At 32.3% G+C, this 19,566-nt stretch overlaps 1 protein-coding gene, 1 long non-coding RNA gene and 1 other non-coding gene across 6 annotated transcripts; 2 read left to right on the forward strand and 1 right to left on the reverse strand.

The window, feature by feature from the left end:
* The first annotated feature begins 902 nt into the window (after window positions 1-902).
* LOC105804350 (protein NUCLEAR FUSION DEFECTIVE 4) lies at window positions 903-4,665 on the forward strand. 3 transcript variants are annotated; one of them, XM_052624499.1, is made up of 4 exons: window positions 916-1,295; window positions 1,760-2,014; window positions 2,612-3,510; window positions 3,848-4,665. In XM_052624499.1, exons 2-4 carry the CDS (start codon window positions 1,865-1,867, stop codon window positions 4,320-4,322), a joined length of 1,524 nt encoding a protein of 507 aa, XP_052480459.1. In that variant the 5' UTR covers window positions 916-1,295; window positions 1,760-1,864; the 3' UTR covers window positions 4,323-4,665. The 3 variants fall into 3 exon arrangements, with proteins under 3 accessions (XP_052480460.1, XP_052480458.1, XP_052480459.1); XM_052624500.1 differs by having other exon boundaries at window positions 903-2,014; window positions 2,612-3,506; window positions 3,848-4,014; XM_052624498.1 differs by having other exon boundaries at window positions 915-2,014.
* A 1,464-nt stretch (window positions 4,666-6,129) lies between these two features.
* On the forward strand, window positions 6,130-8,814 carry LOC105804349 (uncharacterized). 2 transcript variants are annotated; one of them, XR_008190635.1, is made up of 4 exons: window positions 6,130-6,457; window positions 6,931-7,086; window positions 7,475-7,645; window positions 8,485-8,814. It is a non-coding gene; the product is annotated as an uncharacterized LOC105804349 (long non-coding RNA). The 2 variants fall into 2 exon arrangements; XR_008190634.1 differs by lacking the exon at window positions 6,931-7,086 and having other exon boundaries at window positions 6,153-6,457.
* A 3,831-nt stretch (window positions 8,815-12,645) lies between these two features.
* Window positions 12,646-12,752, reverse strand: LOC128035039 (small nucleolar RNA R71). The gene has a single exon (XR_008191443.1). It is a non-coding gene; the product is annotated as a small nucleolar RNA R71 (small nucleolar RNA).
* Window positions 12,753-19,566: the final 6,814 nt, after the last annotated feature.

Raw genomic sequence — 19,566 nt, forward strand, 5'->3', positions numbered from 1 at the left:
TAATCTTAATTTACTTAATTAAGCTTAATTGTTAATTTCGTACATTAGGGAATACAAATTTATAGATATAAGTTTATGTTTAATTAAGTCTAAAGCGGTAAATATTTATTTTGTATATTATTTGAATGAGTAAGTTGAAAAATGATTTAATTTGATAAAAATTGAAGTAAGGATCAAATTGTAAAATTTATAATTTTTTAATTCTAAGGGTTTGAGTAGTGAAATTTGAAACATTGATGTAGTAACTAAATTATATGATTATGAAATATGAAAATTTGGAAAGTTGAGCATGTAATAGTAAAGTTTGAAACTATAGGGTTAAATTGTAAAGATTTCAAAACTTGAGTTTTAGCACTAATTTACATTATTTGGGAATTTACAATTCTGAAAAATAGAATATGAAAGTTTAATTGTTCAAAATTAGTAGTTCAAAAATCAAGGACTAATTTTTGAAAAATTTGACAATTTTAGTTGTAAGGACTAAATTATAAAATCAGGAAATTTTAGAAAAGTAACTTTTTACAAAAATTTACAAAATAAGGTTTAAGATTGAACTGTAGAATAATAAAATCTATTTTGAGGAATTAAATTGTAGAATAGTAAAAATTTAGATTTCAGGGCTAAATCGTAAAAATATATAAAATTAGAATATAAAATACTATTTTCTTCGACAGTGAAGAGAGCTTCCCTTTGTTGCTCTGAAAACTTCTCCTTTTTGTTTCTTCGACAATAAAAATAAAGCCTTATCAATTTAGAAAATATTTTACTTAAAAAAATTTGATAAGATATTTTCCTTAAAAAGCCTAATTTTATCTTTTTTTTTAAGAGAAGAATTTACTTTGGTAATTTATTTTCCACTAAACCAACACCGTACAATAATAAAAATATTTTATGAAAAATATTTTATATGCAAACGGAACCTAATGGATAAGAGTTGAAAGGTAAGATTTGAAACAACTACACGTGATGTAATTTTGTAAGGGGGCAGCTGGTATAGGGGCATGGAGTAGGGGCAGAGAATTTCCACTCAGATATGGGTATTTGATTTTCCTTGGATTTGAAGCCCTCAAGTGGATGGTGAGTCCTTTTGCAAAGGGGATAGAGGATGCAAGTGCAAAGGGGAGCGTGGACGAGAATGCTGGCTAGCTTTCTTTGGATCATGCTGATAATGGTCTATGTTGGGGGATGTTTGTAGCTACTATAGTTTCATTTTATTTGCTTCTGTTTTATTTTACTTCTAGTCGGGTGATGCTGTGGCTTCAATTGTGCTGTTCTCTTTCGGATTCTTACAACAGGTGTTGTTTTGTTCTGTTTTGCTGTTTTTTGGGCTTCATTTGGCTTTGTTGTTTTTCAGTGTCGGCTTGTATAATTGTTCGGTTTTATTGTAGGTGTTATCTTTTAAGACAGTCGGTTGCTTTCTTTCTTTTTGATGAAGTAATGAATTTGTAAAAAGAGTGAAAATACAGTTATATATATACAAATTGTATTTAACTATTTGAAAATATCAGTAAATCTTAAATAATTCAGCACATCAGATATTCACCCAAGTAATTTTCCCTCGTTTATAAAATGGACACTTCCCACAAGTTAGCCTAGGGAGCTCCCTCCCTATTCCAAAAACCAAACCCTCCTATCCAGGAAAGCCTTAATTAATTAGCTATCTCCCAACATCAAGTTTCTTCTTTCTTGTTGTAGCTTCGTTACAATGGTTGGGCAATCAAGAAAATGGATGATACTGATTGCAACCACATGGATACAGGCTTTTACAGGGACCAACTTCGACTTCTCCTCCTACTCTTCCACACTGAAATCAGTTCTTGGGATATCCCAGCTTCAGTTGAATTATTTGTCTGTTGCTTCAGATATGGGGAAAGCTTTTGGTTGGTGTTCTGGTGTGTCTCTAATGTGTTTGCCATTGTGGGTTGTCCTCTTCATGGCTGCTTTCTTGGGTGTTTTTGGTTATGGAGTTCAATGGCTTGTCATTAAACAAGTCATTACCTTGCCTTATTTCCTGGTATGTTAAAAGTTCAAAGTTTTCTCAAATCTTTAAAGACTTCATGCGTGGTTTTAGTAAGAACCGGCAATGCTCTTGCTTGAATCTATCTATATATTTGTTTAAATTGCTTGCTTTCTAGGGTGGTTTATCTTAGTTGTTTACAGTGTCGACTTATGAAGTTGTTCTGTTTTTCTTTTCCTTATAAATAAACTAGTGAACCTCACTCCTCCACATCAAACCAAGCATAACCACAAGAGTCGGTTCCTAGTATTAAATCCAAGGACGACTTCATTTTTGAGTGTCTGAATTTTACTCTAGTCATTTAATTAATGACGTTTTTTTTAATACAAATAAAAATGTGACACCTAATCATGTTTATACGTTAGTATTTTGAAACTTTATCTTTGTAATTTTTATTTTTAAAATAAATAAAATATATATTTTTAAGATGATGTTGATTGAAAACCACCAGTTAAACTTGAACAATGTCTGTCAGGCAAGTAAACGACCTTTGAGCCTAACCTACCATTCTTGCATTGGCTGCTGCAAGCAAGGACACAATGTGTTAATTTTTTAATGATGTGCTGAGTTATGTAAAATCTGAATTTATTGCAGGTATTTGTTCTGTGTTTGGTAGCTGGTTGCAGCATCTGTTGGTTTAACACAGTATGCTTTGTGTTATGCATCCGAAATTTCCCAACCAACAGGGCACTTGCTTTGTCCCTCACCATCAGTTTCAATGGTGTAAGTGCTGCTCTTTACACTCTGATTGCCAATGCAATAAACCCCGATGATGAAACCCTCTATCTCTTCTTAAACGCACTTGTACCTCTTCTTGCTTCCAGCTTAGCTCTCGTCCCCATCCTCCGTCAACCACCTTTGCAACTTCTGTCCACGGACACTACTAGTTGGGATTCCTTTGTTTTCTTTGTCCTTAATGTTTTAGCTGTTTTCACCGGTCTATATCTTCTCCTTTTGAATTCACTTTCATCTAAGGCATCGAGGGCACGCATTCTCCTAGGGGGTGCCTTAATCCTTTTGCTCCTACCTTTGTGTTTACCAGGCATTGTATGTGGTAGGAGCTGGGCTCGTCGTACTGTCCATACCCCCGCCTTTTGTCTTGAAGGGCCCACCTTCAGCTCGTTAGATCCTGATGACTTTGATCAGCTCCATAAGGAATTGATTGGAAATGACAGAAATAATAATAGCTCGAGTGTCAATCCGTTTTCTGAAACAAACAAAGAAGGGTTGTTCGGGATGATAATGGAGAAAGGCAGGCTAACAGTGCTAGGTGAGGAACACCCTGCTAGATTGCTAGTCCGCCGATTGGATTTCTGGCTATATTATGTGGCCTATTTCTGTGGAGGGACAATAGGGCTGGTCTATAGCAATAATCTAGGCCAGATCGCCCAATCACTCGGATACTACTCCCAGATTAGTGCCATCGTGACTCTGTACTCCTCTTTCTCATTCTTCGGTCGTTTGCTATCAGCTGCCCCGGAATTCATGCGTGAGTACGTATTTACTGCAAATTGTGTATATTCTGTTTACAAGCTTGCTTCAACATCTCCAGCAATTGTGCGTCTCTTTGCATGTAAACTGCCCTTACTAAAGTTTGATAATCTCTGTAGATACATTCTTAGAACTCGGGAGTAATTCAGTACCAAAGTTGCTTTATAATGGAAGAATGAACTCTAATATAAAGCCTTTAGAGTTCACTAATCTTGCAGGCCTTATCAAAGTTCATACATGAGAGAAATTTGATGCACTAGAATCGTGAATTGACTTGCATGGTTCCATGTAGGCATTGAACTCGGAAATAATGAAAGCTTAAATGTTTTTTCAATGCAGCAAGTTGTATTTTGCACGAACAGGGTGGCTAGCAATAGCAGTGGTGCCAACACCAATAGCCTTCTTTTTACTTGCTGCATCAGGCGGTGAGGCGGCATTGCTGGCTAGCACAGCCATGATCGGATTAAGCTCCGGGTTCATATTTGCAGCGGCCGTTTCCATCACATCAGAGCTATTTGGTCCTAATAGTGTGAGTGTCAACCACAACATCCTCATCACCAACATCCCCATCGGGTCGTTCCTGTACGGTCTCCTTGCAGCATTAGTGTATGATTCTAATGTGAAAAGTTCAAACCAGGAGAACTTGTTGGAGGAAGCAATGGTGTGCATGGGCAGGGACTGCTATCAGCAGACATTCATCTGGTGGGGCTGCATTTCCCTCTTAGGCCTAATCTCCAGTTTGCTGCTGTTCTTTAGGACCCGACTTGCTTATTATGGCTACCAAAGGAACAGGAGTCGAACACAGGTTTCGTAGATTATATAGCTATGTTGCTCGGATTTGAAGATGAGTATCAGATTCGGGTCTGCTCATTTTTATTAAGTTTATATATATATATATATATATATATATATATATATATATATATATATGTCATACACATGTTTGAGTGCCATACACAAGTATATATGAGCTAAGATGTTTGGGAGAAAATGAGAAGTCCTAGTTCCACACTCCCCTCGATTTTCATGTAATAAGATCTCTTATTTGTAATGCACTTAAAAGGGTATCAGCCATCTAAACAAACTTGAGAAAATCAAAAATGACAAATGATGTACTGAATTATATATATAATACAATTTGTAAAATGTTTTAGGGATGGAAGGTTTCGATAAACCTTTTAATCACGTAACATAAGCAACATTTATACGAGTTAAACTCAAACAATTACTAAAGAAAGTAAACACATGATTAATAGGTCATAACTTAAGTTTAATAATTTAGTATATGATTTGGCTAGCGAATTATCAAAATAATTAAATTAAAAGACATTGACTCATTAGTCACAATGGTTGGATGACATGACGATGCAATAAATTTATAAGATGCCGCCAAGTTATTTAACATGTCATGTGCAATATTTGCATAGCATTATCAATATTTTAAAATGATGATGTTTCTAAAAATATAAATTATACTCTTCCTTATTTAATATTTTGAAAATTTCTATTTAGGTTATTTAACTTTGACAATTTCATAATTTGATCACTAACATTATAAAAGATTGATATTATGTTTTGACATTATGATTTTTCATATTTTGGTTAAAATTTCTTAAATTTATTTAAATGAAATCAACATCAAATAATAAAATTTAATAGTTTTGGTAATTTAATTTATTCATCAAAATTTGAAATTTAAAGGGTATAATAATAAGTAAAAGTTAAACTATAGTTTTATTTTGCAAAATAAATACTGAATACTTATTTATTAATTTTATACAATTTGAAAGTTTATGTAAGTGTTATCTCTACATATTTTCAAAGATATAATAAAAAATATATTTGAGCAAAGCTGTTGAATTGATATAAAAGTCATATTAACAATGAGCTATTGATAATTGAGGCCACATATTAATAAAAATAAGTTTTGATAAATGTAAAGAAATGATGAAAATTGTATGGTCTTTGGTAATTAAATTAAAATTTCTTAAAAGTTAGTGGTGAAAGCTATAAATTTTTAAATTTTCAAAATTATAGTATCCAACCAGGTTAAAAGAATTTTTTTAAATTTTTAAATTTTTTAGTATTTATGAGTTTTTAATGATATTATTTAATTGAATCGTACTAATCAATGACTTTACTGATTCGATCATCGATCCAATTTTAAAAACCTTGCTTAGAGTATATTCTAATTTTAAATTTTTACTCTATAATTTAATACAAAACTAATAATTAACTCAGCGTAAAGTGTGAATGAACACACTAATAACTATATATAAAAGGATGGTCCAAATGTTGACACGTGGAATACACTACTCATTCTCTTTCCTTGTTTTTTTTTTTTTTTGCATTTAAAGAATAATGGTATAATTTCAATTTTATTCATCATGCTAAACTCGAAATTAGATTGTATAATAATGGTCAAATTTTAATTTTGATTCCTGTGTTACATTAAAATTTAAGATTCAATCTTTTTATTTCAATTTTTTGACATAATTTGATATCTAAAATTTTTACAATGTTATAAATTAGCTCAAATACTAACAGTATGTTTGGTTGGGTGTATTGTGCCAATACACCACTAATCGGTGGACCCCACCTAATCCCTCTCTATTCCGTTGTTTGGTTCAATGTATTGCTAATACGCCTGTAATCCATTACTTTCCTAATCGCTTCAGCAAACCGTCCCTGTTTTACCCTCCCCGATCCCCTTTGTTTCTCTTCTGTTCCTTCTAGCTTCATCCGATTTATTTCCTTGTTTGTTTGCTTTTCTTTTCTGCCGATTTGCTCCCAGTTTATTTTCTTTGTATTTGTAACATGGGCGTTTCCTTCATTAGCTGTGAAACTGAAAAGTCTCTCTTGCTTTCTCTCCCTCCCTCGAGTATCTTCTCTTCGCAGGCAAACAAACATTGCTCAATTTCTTTTCTTATTCCGAGTCTTGGTTATCAGGTATGGCATCTTCTTTTTTCTCCATTTCAGAAGCTTTAGAACAACCGCCTTTTCTTTTCTTTAATTCAGAATCTTGATTTTATTTCGAGACTATATCAATTCCCTTTCTTTTCTTTTTAATGATGATTTACAACTGGGTTTTTTGTGAAACTGAAGGAACGGTGGTGGGTGTATTCTTTTTCTTATGCTGAAATTTTAGGGTTTTGTTCTCAATTTCAAGAATTTCTTTGATTTATCATTGTGTTTCTGGGTTTTGGATTAACAAGTTGATAAAGTGAACTAAACTCGGTAGGTTTCAAGATGAGATTGTCGATGGACCTTATCATGAAAACTGGAAATACTTTATATTGGATAAATATAATAGAGGGGACTGAAGTATATACACAATTGAGCTTATATTTATTATTGTTTTTTTTTTCTTTGTTCTCTTTTATCATATTGTTGATTGTTTTCTTGTCTTCTGCTTATAATAGCTAAGCGCTTCTTGTGGATTGTGAAGTGTGATATTTGTTTTTGGCTCTGTTGATGGTTAAATAATTCTTTATTCACGCAAAAGAGGAGCCTAGCCAACTACAATAAAAGCATCTGCGAAACTGATAGTAATCACGATAGAGAAGTATTCTGGATAAGTAATCACTACACTCAAACCCCAGTTGCAAGCAAGCATCTTGTTGATATCATCCCTTTCAACTGTGGAGTCTTAGTCAAACTGCCTCTATGATTTTATTAAGAATAACTGAAAAAGTATTAATCTTCTTGCCATGAAGCCTAGAATTCCTCTCCACCAATAACTGAAGAAGTGTGATATTTGTTATTCCTTGATCAGAATTGTTCTTAAGATTATATCTAGGCTTTTGTTTCTTTGCATTTGGTTGTAGAACTCATGTCAGACATGAGTCAGGACATGATACACACACACATAAGGACTGACATATGCTTGCCAAAAACTTTCGACAGGTTGTGTCAGTCGATGTAAGGTTAAGGGAACTCATATATTTCTATTTTTGCAATTTTCAGGTGGAGGTAAGATTAAGGGAATGAAGGGCTGTCAACATTCACATGTTTTGTGCTCGCAGGGCAGGTTTCTTGCTCTCCACCCTGAGAGCTCTAGACAACCTTGGATTGGACATACAACAAGCTGTAATCAGCTATTTTAATGGGTTTGCACTGGATGTTTTCTGAGCTGAGGTGCCCTTCTTTTTTCTCTTCATCTACTTCGTTGATTTCCATTTAAAATCAATTTTAATTTGCACATCTATCCAACAGATTTCAACTAAAATCTGTCTAACAATTTTTGATGAATGCGATTTCTTTCAAAGTCTAGCCAACTTAAGTGCAAAAAATAAGGCCATATAGAAAGCTATTTCTTCTGTTTAACACTTAAAACTACAAATGAAATGAGCCTTTATTGAAGAAATTCAGTTATTTTCTGTGCATCTTTGCTACATAGAACTGCTGTTGAAAAGAGCAGTTCAGTAAAAGGCAAGTTCAAATAATGGTATAGACCATGAGTCAGAAACCCTGAAATTGATGACTCTCTTCCCATTGTCCTTTTGTATATGAATAGCAGACTGACTACTTGCACTAGTTTGCACATAGATTAAAGTAAGAATCCTTGTTTAGTGGGATATATCCTAGGCAATTTTTTCTTTCTGCTCATACCTCTGAAGGTCAACTATGATGCTAATGGTTAATAATTGTTGATCTTTAGATCACTAAATTACTTGTGAGATGAATTTGTTAGGTATTTACTGCAAGTGATAAACATAATTTATCGTGAGGTGTGTTTTCCTTAAAGTTTAGTTTCGGATCTGGTGATGCTGAACAAAGACAATATGAAAATTGGGAAATTGGAGCTATGCGAGTACCACAATTGTAGCTTTGTTAAACAAGCATTACAGTACCAGCTAATCTGGAAGTCTGCATATCATCTAAAAAATAGAAAAGTTGTAAGGTGTTTGGTTGGTGGATATTAATATTTGGATGAAGAATTCAGTAATTTTGATTTGGTGTTTGACAAATGACAGCAATGCAGGGAAGGCCAGGATGTATTGCCTGAGCAAATCAAAGCAGTACTTTTGGATTCAGCAGGTTCCGTGGGATAATGTGAGGGTGAATGGTTGGCTTATTATGATGGTATTGGTATGAACAGAGGCAATAGTAAATGTTGATGTAAAGTAATTAGTTGCTTCTCATCCCAGTGGTGAAGCAAATTTTACAAGGTAGTGAGCTTTGTAGGTAGCGCAAGCAAGTAGGCAAACAATTGATTTCTTAGTTATTGTATCACTTGAGAATGAAGTTGATTCTGATGGAGGTTTTTATTTATTATATTTATTTTCTTTTTTCTTTTGGGTTAATACTCATACACCATACTCAAGTTATATTTTGATTTTAGTAAATTCATATAAGAACATTTTATTATTAAGAATTTTATGAAATTATATATCATTATTAAATTATATTTAATATTAATTATTTTAAATTGTATAAATTCATATAAGAAAATTATTATCAATAATTTTATGAAATTATATATTATTATTAAATTATATGTAATAATAATTATTTTAAATTATACAAATTCATATAAGATAATTTATTAGTTATAATTATTTTAAATTTTATTAAATCATATATTTTAATTAAAATATATTTAATATTAATCATTTCAAATTATCTTTTATAGTATCATATATTATGATTTGAGTAAATTCATATAAGAATATTAATTATTAAGAATTTTATTAAATTATATATTTTAATTATAATATATTTAATATATTTAATAATAATTATGTTTAAATATGATTAAATTATTTATTATTGATAATAATAATCTTATTAAAATTTAAATAACAATAACAATAATCATTTACCAAAATAAATTTATGCTAAGGGTATTCTAGTCATTTTAGTTTTTTCCATTATGCTATTACACCTCTATTCCATTCAACCAAACACAAGATTACTATTACGCCTCTATTCCATTACATTCAACCAAACAGTTGATTTGCTATTACACCTCTATTCCATTACACCTCTATTCCATTACACCTCTAATCCAATACAGCGAACCAAACGTGCCCTAAGTTTAAATTAAAGTGATGATGTAACTTTTAAGAGTTATTAATACTATTAAAGTTACTTGTTAAATTCAAGTCCATTGCAATGCCATTTTTTTATTACATGGCTACTAAATGAGTTTTTTTAATTTCAAAATATTAGACTAGTGAATCTAACAAAAGAATTTAATGATGTTAACAATTGAATCTCGATTTTAAATTTGAAAATAAATAGGCTAAATTTCTAAAAATAAAAGTACAAATATTAAATTTCAAATATACAAAGAACACATAGACTTGAAAATCCAAAGGCAATGTGGTAAAATCCATAATAGTTATAATTAAATTTTAAGTTACTTGTTTTTAAAATTATTTGATAAATAAAATTTTATGATAAATATTATAATACTCATACTTTAAATAAGAGTAAATTACATTGGCAATCACTCAATTATTAGCGAATTTCCTTTTGAACATTCAATTATTAAAAGTTACAAAATAGTCATCTAACTATTCGACTTTTTATTTTTGGTTACCAATCAATAAATTACTAACTGAAGAAAACTTGGTAGGTTTTGAAATTGGTATAATAACAACTCTAACCCTCAACATTTATGCAATATCAATTTAGTCTTGATTTTGAAAAATTTAGCCTCAACCATTTATACATTGCATAATTTGGGTTTTTTGTAATTTTAATTTTCTTTGTGATATTGATGGTTAATTTTAAAAGAATGAGAAAATATGAAAATTATTACATTGGATTTTGGATATTTCCATTTTGGTATATTTTCGATCAAATTTAGCTTATAAGTTTTTTAGCTTTTTAGGTTAGTGTTTGAATTTGAGTTCTCTTATTGTGTAAATTTTTATATGATTAATATTTTAAAATCCAACCATTTTATTTCATGTTTCATTCATGTAGATCATATATGCCAAATTTGGCATAAATTAAAAAAATTAACTATTTATTTTGTGTAAAAAAACTTTTAACAGTTAAATATATATTAATATATACAATATTTTAAATATAAAAAATTATATGCATGATAGATAAAAATACTTGTAAATTCAACAGTTGGATTGTTAAAATATTAATAGGGATTCATTTAGGTTGGTGTTTGATAAGCTATAAAAGTAACATATTTTAATCTCATTCTTAACGCGTTTTTGGATGATTAATTATGCAAATTAGTGAATTTGATGCTACTAATCCTTTAAATTCATGTTTCTATACTTAGAAGAGCATTTGAGAGCGAAAAACGAGCCAAAATCGAACAAAAAAAAGTTATTTTTAGGATCCACAAGGCCTGAGCATTTCCACATGGGCTGGATACATGCCTGTGTGAGCCACATGGGCTGGACACACGCCTGTGTAAGCCACATGGGCTGGACACACGCCCATGTGCCAACCCGTGTCGATTTCGCACCCTATTTCCCAAATACGCGAAAAAACACAATTTTTAGGGTTTCTGAGCATTCTAAAGTCTATAAATACCCATTAGAAGAAGGCATAAGGGGGCAATCAGAGAAGATCGAAGAACACCATCGGAGTCAACTCAGAAGTGGATCTCCATCAAGATTGAATATATCATTTTAATTTCTTTCGAAGTTTTATTGAGTCTCTTTATATCTTGTGGTTTTTCTGGCTTTGAGATGTTTTCATTCAAGATTATGAACTAATCCCCTAAATACCTAGTGGAGATGAAACCTATGATGAATCCTATTATTTAATTTCTGTTTTACGCGATAAATACTTGATTCTTATTTTCAATTATGTATGCTTATTTCTTGTTTTAATATTTATGGGATATTAATTCATATTTAATATGCTTAATTTAGTGGAGCAAAAGTCCCTGTTTAAGAGTAGATCTAGCATAATTGAGTGGAGTTGCATTTAATCCTAGAAATAAGACGACATAAATCTATCAGATTAGAGTCAAATCTAATAAGAGAATCCATAGATCAAGTTAATGCGACGATAGGAGTTTTAATTAGAAAGAGATTTCAATTAATCAACCTAAAATCAGTTGTTCTTATTCTCGAAAGAGATATTAACATGATTTAGGGATATCTACAGATCAAGACACAAGTGAATAAATCGTTCAATTCAGATTCATAATAAAATGTAAAGTCTAGGCAGATTCCTTCTTGGGTATTGTCTATCTCATTGGTTATCTTCGATTATTTTCCTATTTCACTCTCTGTTATGTTCTTAGTTAAATTAGTTTAGTAATTTTAGATTAAAACACAAACACTCCAATTTGTCGGCTAAATAATAAGAAGACGGTAATTACTAGTACTTTTAGTCCTCGTGGATACAATATTCTCTACTCACCATAGCTATACTATTGTTCGATAGGTGTGATTGCCTTAGTCGTATTTATAGTTAGTTTAGTGACCATCAAGTTTTTGGCGCCATTGTCGGGGACTAAAATATTAGGAACACTTTATTTTTATTAATTTATCCATTTTATTTTTATTATAATTTTTGTTTTTTAGTTTAATTTTTACATTCTAATTTTCTTTTTATTTGCTTCTGGCAGGTTCCTTTAGGTTATGACTAGAAGAAATCTGTTGGGACCATTACTGTTTGATAGTGAAATTGAAAGTACAACTCGTAGAAACCGTAAAGAAGCAAGGTAGATTTGAGAAAATTTAGTAGACGAACAAGAGGACATTGTTATCTCTGAGGAGATGGGTGATAACCAAAATAATCAACTACCTCCTACTGTTGTTGTGAATCCAAATCATGTTCCTCGTACTATGCACGATTATGCTAAGCCCACTTTGACTGGGGCTAAATCGAGTATTGTGAGACCCACCAGTACTGCAAATAATTTCAAACTGAAGTCAAATACAATTCAGATGATACAACAGTTTGTTCAGTTTGATAGTTTGCAAGACGAAGACCCAAATACTCATTTGGCCAATTTCTTGGAAATCTGCGATACTTTCAAGATTAATGGCGTCATTGATGATTCCATTCGCTTACGGTTATTTCCTTTCTCGTTGAGGAACAAAGCTAAACAGTGGTTGAACTCTTTACCACGAGGTTCCATCACCACATGGGCTCAAATGATCAAAAAGTTTCTTCTAAAGTACTTCCCACTGACTAAGACAACCAAGTTGAGGAATGATATATATTCCTTCGTGCAGATCAATTTAGAGACTCTATATGATGCATGGGAGAGATACAATGGTTTATTGAGAAGGTGCCCTCACCATGGGTTACCTCTATGGCTATAGGTTCAAACCTTCCACAACGGTTTGAATCCCTCAACTAGATAGTTGATCGATGCAGTAGCCGGTGTTTTCAATTTAGATGCAGTCACCATGTTATCAAATTAGGTAGAACAATTAAATAAGAAAATTGATGGTTTGTATGTTTCTACGCAGGTACATCCGGCAATGCGATACAAATGGAGGTGGAATAAACAATCCAGAATGTTTACCCTTCGCTTCTAGCACATAGAACGAACAAATCAATTATATGGGTAATAATTCTAGGCCTCAAAATAACCTTTATAGTAACCACTATAATGCAGGTTGGAGGAACCATCCCAATTTCTCTTGGGGTGGTCAAGGAAATCAGATAACACAACCCCCTCCGGACTTCCAACAACAACCTTATCAGCAAGAGAAAAAGTTGAACCTTGAAGAGATGTTGACGAAGTTTATCTCAGTGTCAGAAACTCGTTTTCAAAATACTAAAGCAACACTTAAAAATCAGCAAGCGTCAATTTAAGGACTCAAGAATCAAATCGCTCAACTTGCTAAACTAATCTCAGAAAGACCACAAGGTAGTTTGCCTAGCAATACCAAAACTAACCCAAGGGAGCAGCTTCATGCAATTATTGTGCGAGAAGAAGAAGAGTTAGTTGAATCCAAACCAGAACCAAGACAAGAAATTGCTGTAAATAATGATAAGGTTGAGGTAAGCCAGAAAGAGCAAAAGCTGGTTGTTAAGGAATATAAACCTCGAGTACCATATCCTAATGCAACGAAGAGAGCCCACACAAACGAAAAATTTGGTAAATTTCTCAAACTCTTAAAGAAATTACATATTAACTTACCATTTGTTGAAGCTCTTTCACAGATGCCCAATTATGTCAAAATTTTAAAGGAGCTTTTGGCAAACAAAAGGAAGTTAGATGATTCGTCGACTCTAGAGCTCAATGCAGTTTTCTCGGCCATACTACAAAATAACTACCTAGCAAACTGAAAGATCTAGGGAGTTTTACTATTCCTTGTTTAATTGGTAGTTTGCATATTGATAATGCTTTGGCTGATTTAGGGGCTAGTATTAATTTCATGCCCTATAAAATGTTTAAACAACTAGGTCTTGGGAAACCCAAACAAACTAGGATGAGTATTCAATTAGCGATTAGAACCATTAAATATCCTAAGGATGTTATTGAAGATGTGCTTGTTAAAATGGATAAATTATATTCCCCGTTGACTTTGTTGTGTTAGACATGGATGAGGGAAGTGAGGTAGCTTTAATTTTAGGGCGATCCTTTTTAGCAACGACTAGAACTATTGTAATGACCCAAAATTTACGGGCATCGAAAAAGTGCAATATCGGGCCTCCGTTTTAGTAAATCGAGTCCGTAAATAATTATTAGGAATAATTATGAGTCTAGTAATGTGTCTAATTAAGTTTTAATTAGATGAATTTAGTTTAATTAAGAGAAATAAGGAAAAAAAAGGACTAAATTGAATTAGGGGTAAAAGTTAAATTATAGATTAATAGAAAATAAAAAGGATTAAAATGATAATTAAGCCATTAACAAGAAATGAGGCGGCATATATGTAATAAAAATCTAAGATTTTATTTTATATTTTAATTATAAAATTTATTATTTAGATATAAGTTATGTTAAATTAATTTAAAAAATATTATTATATTAAGAAAATAAATTAAATAAAGACAAATGTATGGTGATGATAATAGACAAGTGGGTGGTGTTGGTAAATACATGTGTAATAATAAACATGTATTTAATAATAAAATATGTATTGGTTATTAATTAAGTAAATATATATTATTATAATTAAAACAATAAAGTAAATAAAAGAAAGTAAAGAAATAAAAACGAAACAAAAGAAAAAGAAAGGAGAAAGAAGCAGAGAGCATCAAGAAATAAAAACGAAACAAAAGAAAAAGAAAGGAGAAAGAAGCAGAGAGCATTTCGAAACAAAGCAGGAGAAAGGAGAAAAAGAAAAATAAAAAGAAAAACTAGGGTTTGAGGCTTTAAGCTTTAATTTGGTAAGTCAATCAAGTCCTTTCTTTTAATTTTGATGTTTTAGAAGTCTTAAAACAAAGTTTTGTTGAATTTAAGTTAAAATTTTGAAATTTCTTAGATTTTTTAACATGATTCATTTTGAACAAATTGTTGAATTAGGGGTTTGATTGATAGAATTTCTAGTTTGAATTGATAAAATGATTAAATTGTAAAGTAAGCTATAAGTTTTATGTTGTAGGGACTAAATTGATGAAAATTCGAAATTAGTGAAATATGCTAAAAATTTAGTAGATAAATTTGAGTTTGGTAGAAATTTGAATAGAAATAGAGTGTGAATTAAATTAGAAAAGTAAATAAATTTAGTTAGGATTAAATTGGTATTAAAGTATAAATTAGATAGAAATTCTATTATTATTATAAGTTAATGTCGTAATTAATAGTGTAAATTATTATTATTTTCGTAGCTAACAAGAAATTGAGGCATCGACACACAAAGGAAAGGAGAAGATTATTGAGGAATAATCGAACAAATTGGTTTGTATTACTATAATTCAAATTATTTATTATTTAATGTTAAATTTAAATTATGTGTGTGTAAGCAAATAATAAGGTAAGTGACTTTAATGAATTGAATTTGGAAAATTAAATTGAATGAGAAAATGTATTGAATTGTGTTTTGATTAGTGAATGGAAAAATATAATTGATATTGAAAATGAATTCTTGAAATAAAAGTGAAAATTGAATTGTGATTATATGTGAATAATTGAAATGCATATTGAATTGAGAAAGTGTATTGAATTAGGAATATATGAATTGAAAATTGATTGAAAAATGGAAAATGATTCAATTGAAAATGTGAGAAATTGTGACTGAATTGAGTTTTAATTGAGAATTGGAATACCCTATTAACTAGTCGGGCTAAGTCAGATATAATTGGAATGCCATAGGATTTGGAAGAGTACGGGATTTATCGGCCTTGCTGATCAGGCACTTTATGTGTTGTATTTCAGGCACCTCGTGTGTCGTATCAGGCACCTCGTGTGTCATTTCAGGCACTTATGTGTCGATATCGATCGTGTACTATGTACTGCTTTCGCACAATGTCTTTGTCTTGGTGTGTTTGGGTTGGAATCCGTGTATCTGTCAAAGTCCAGATTGTTAATAGGGTGAATAACTGAAATGAGAAAATTATATGAATATGATTGATCATATTATTGAAAATATTGAAAGAAATGAGAAAAATATGAATTGTGGATTGAAATTGAAATTGGAAATGGAAAACATGAACTAAATGTTCATGTAGTAAATGTAATTAAAGTTATGACATATGATTAAAATTGATGCATAGTTAAAAGTGTATTGTTAATACTAATATAGTTTAAGAATGAATTAATGTAAGATAAAATCAATTGTTATATACTTGATATTTATATTTTATTATGGTTATTACAGTTTGAATTACGGTAATACCACTGAGTATAAAATACTCAACGTACGGTTGTTTCCATGCGCAGGTTGAAAGGAGTCCAGAGTCTCAGTTCAACATCCAGAACAATCCCGACTCCAGCATAAATTTTGGTGATGTTTTCTCCCTTAATTGAAAGTGGCATGTACTAGGAGTTGTATAGGTTATATAGATGTGCTTGTAATGTTGGGTGTAAAAATGGTATACCATATTTTGATATTCGTTTAATAAAATGGTAAATATTATATTATATAATTTGGCATTAAGTTAGAATGGAAAATGAATGAAGTTATTAGTTAATTTTGAATGATATTATGAATGTTTAGTTATTAAATTACTATGTTAATGAATTGGTCATGATTTAAGTATATTTGAGTTTAAATTTTTTTTGGTTGTGCCATTGGTTTTGGATTGGTTGTTGTTTGAAAATTACAGGGAAGGTTAGATATTTATAAAGTGGTTATATTGAATTTTAAAAAAAAATTTTGGAGCACTCGAACAAGTCCCGTTCCATTGTTAATATGTGATTTAACTTCAAGGGTCCATTAAAAGGGATTTTATGTTTTAATTTTTATATGTTTGTTATTTACTTGTGAATTGCTCATAAATTGACCGATATGTTCTGTAATGCCTCGTAACCCTGTTTCGACGATGGTTTGGGGTTAGGGGGTTTACAACTATAATTGATGTTGGTATGGGTGAGTTAGTACTTCGTGTAGGCGATGAGTCTATTACTCTTTAAGCTCGTGATTCTGTTAGAACATCTAGTGATCGAGATGATTTTAAATCTTCTGTTAATGTTAGTGACCATGTGGCTCAACCTTCTCTGTAGGAAACCCCTCAAAAAAATGTAATGGAGCCATGTTCCAGTCAATGAAATAGAAACAGAATGATTTATGATGAATGAAGGTTACAAATCGATAAATTAAATGAATGGCGAACACATGTGAAGGAGAAACTGAAAAAGCACGATGAAGAGCCAAAGCGATGCCATGATGAGCATGTGGATGGAACAAACCAATTTAAGGTCGGGGATAGGGTACTACTAGACAAAATAGATCTACGAATTGCCACTCTGGAGCTTGATGCAAACGGATCAAACCCTTTTACGATATTGAACGTCTTCCCATATGGTACATTCGAGGTAACTCATTCTAAATTTAGCACATTTAAGGTAAATAGTATTCGACTTAAACCTTATTTTGATAATACAATTCATAACGAAAGAGAGGAGCTTCGGCTCCGAGAACCACCATGATTATGCATGCGTGAGGTAAGTCAAGCTTAGACTCTAAATAAGCGCTTCTCGGGAGGCAACCCGAGTGTTAACACTGGTAATTCTTTTAATTTTATTTCATGTTATTTTTAAAATTAATTAATTTTCAAAATTTTTAAAAAATGTTTTTGACCACATGGGAGTGTCCTAGGCCGTGCGCACAATAAAGGGTTTGACAGTAAGTTACACGGCCTGGCGACATGGCTATGTGACCCACACAGACTGGGCACACGGGCGTGTCCTTGGCCGTGTGGATCTTTGGACTTAATATTTCTAAAATTCGAAGGTTACACGGCATAAAATAGTCCACACGGGTGTGTCTTAAGCCATGTGAACCCTAGAGCTAATTTTTTCAGTTTTAAATCAAGTCAGAGAGTTACATGGGCAAGAGACACAACCGTGTGCGAGACACAGCCGAACCACACGGGAATGTGGGCTCTCATACGGGCGTGGGAGAAGCAAAGGGAATCATATACGACCATATGTCACATACAGCCTCGACACACGGGGGTGGCCGAGGCCATGTGAAGACTGGGTTGAAAATTTTTATAGCACACGGGCTGGGAAAAACCACACAGGTGTGTGACACGGCCGTGTGGCCTAACACGGGCCTCATACGACCATGTCACTCTTAAATCCCTAGCCCCCCTTTCCCTTTTGTTTTGTCTTCTTCCCCAACTATCCCCAACCTAACCGTCGCTTCACCTGTTATCGTTGACTGACTCCCACGTCCTTCGGCCATCGTCGTCGCATCCCCATTCCATCGCCCCTGCGCTCTCCTCTCCTCTTGTCCGATTCCCCCTCCTTCTTCCATTTGCGAAACCACCCCCTATTCCATCATTCAAGTCGCATGCCCTTCCTCTCTCCTCAACCCCTACACCCTCGCGCTGCCGACCTTCACCTAGCCTAGTCACGTTCCATCGCCGCGCATCTTCGCCCCTACCCGCCGCCGTCGGTCAACCTCTGCTTGCCCTTTCTTTTTCATTATTTTATTTATTTATTTGTTTATTATTCTTCTTTTTTTATTCTCTGTTATTATTATTTTCTTTTTCTAGTTTTTATTTATTTATTATTAATATTATTAATTTTCTTACTATTATTAGTTTTATTATCATCAGTTTATTATTATTTATGTTACTGTTTTGGTTTATCATCATTATAGTTATTCTTATTCGTTATTTTATTTTTCTTATTATTTTTAATCTTATTCTCATTCGTTTGGGCAATTTACCATTAAATGCCTAATTTTTTAAAATTTACCGAAATGGGACCAATATTTTATTATTTACCGAAATGGGCCATTTTCCCCCAAATCGCGTCCACGTCAGCGCGAAGTCAGGGGACGTGTCAGCAAATCGCGTCCCCGTCAGCGTGCTTTGCTGACGTGGACACAAATCGCGTCCATGTAAGCGCGATTTGTTGCCACGTCAGCAAAGCGCGCTGACATGGACGCGATTTGTTGCCACGTAGCGCGCCCCTGGGGACGCGATTTCCCAGCGCGTGAATAGTGCAACGGTCATTTTTTTGACCGTTACCCCCCGACGGTCAAAAAAAATCTATAAATACCCCCTACCCTTTATTTTTTTCACAAACTAATTCTTTCTCAAATTTCCTCTCAATTTGCTCTCAAATTCCTTCCAAATTTCTCTTAAATCCATATTTAATCTCAATTTGCTCTCAATTTCCTCTTAAATTTCTCTTAAATCCTTATTTTTAAATAATTTTAAAAAAAATTATTTTTAAAAAATTTTTTAAATCGTAAAAATTTGTGTTTATTATTAAATCAATGGTCAAAGAATTGACTCGTCTTGATAATTAGCACATATCCGTCGGACAAATGAAAATTGTAAGTGTTAAATTTAATTTTTAAATATTATTTAAGATTTTTCTTATTTATGCATTTTTAGATAATTATTAATTTATTATTTGTTATAAAAGTCTGTAGATCGGATATTGGAATGCTATATCCGGAATATGCATGCTCCTCCATCACCGTTGGTAGAGAACTACCTGCGGGAAGCGGGTTTTTAGCACGTGGCGACGGTAGGCCGGAGAT

Source organism: Gossypium raimondii, chromosome 11, assembly GCF_025698545.1.
Source record: "Gossypium raimondii isolate GPD5lz chromosome 11, ASM2569854v1, whole genome shotgun sequence".
In the NCBI taxonomy this organism is placed as follows: Eukaryota; Viridiplantae; Streptophyta; class Magnoliopsida; order Malvales; family Malvaceae; genus Gossypium; species Gossypium raimondii.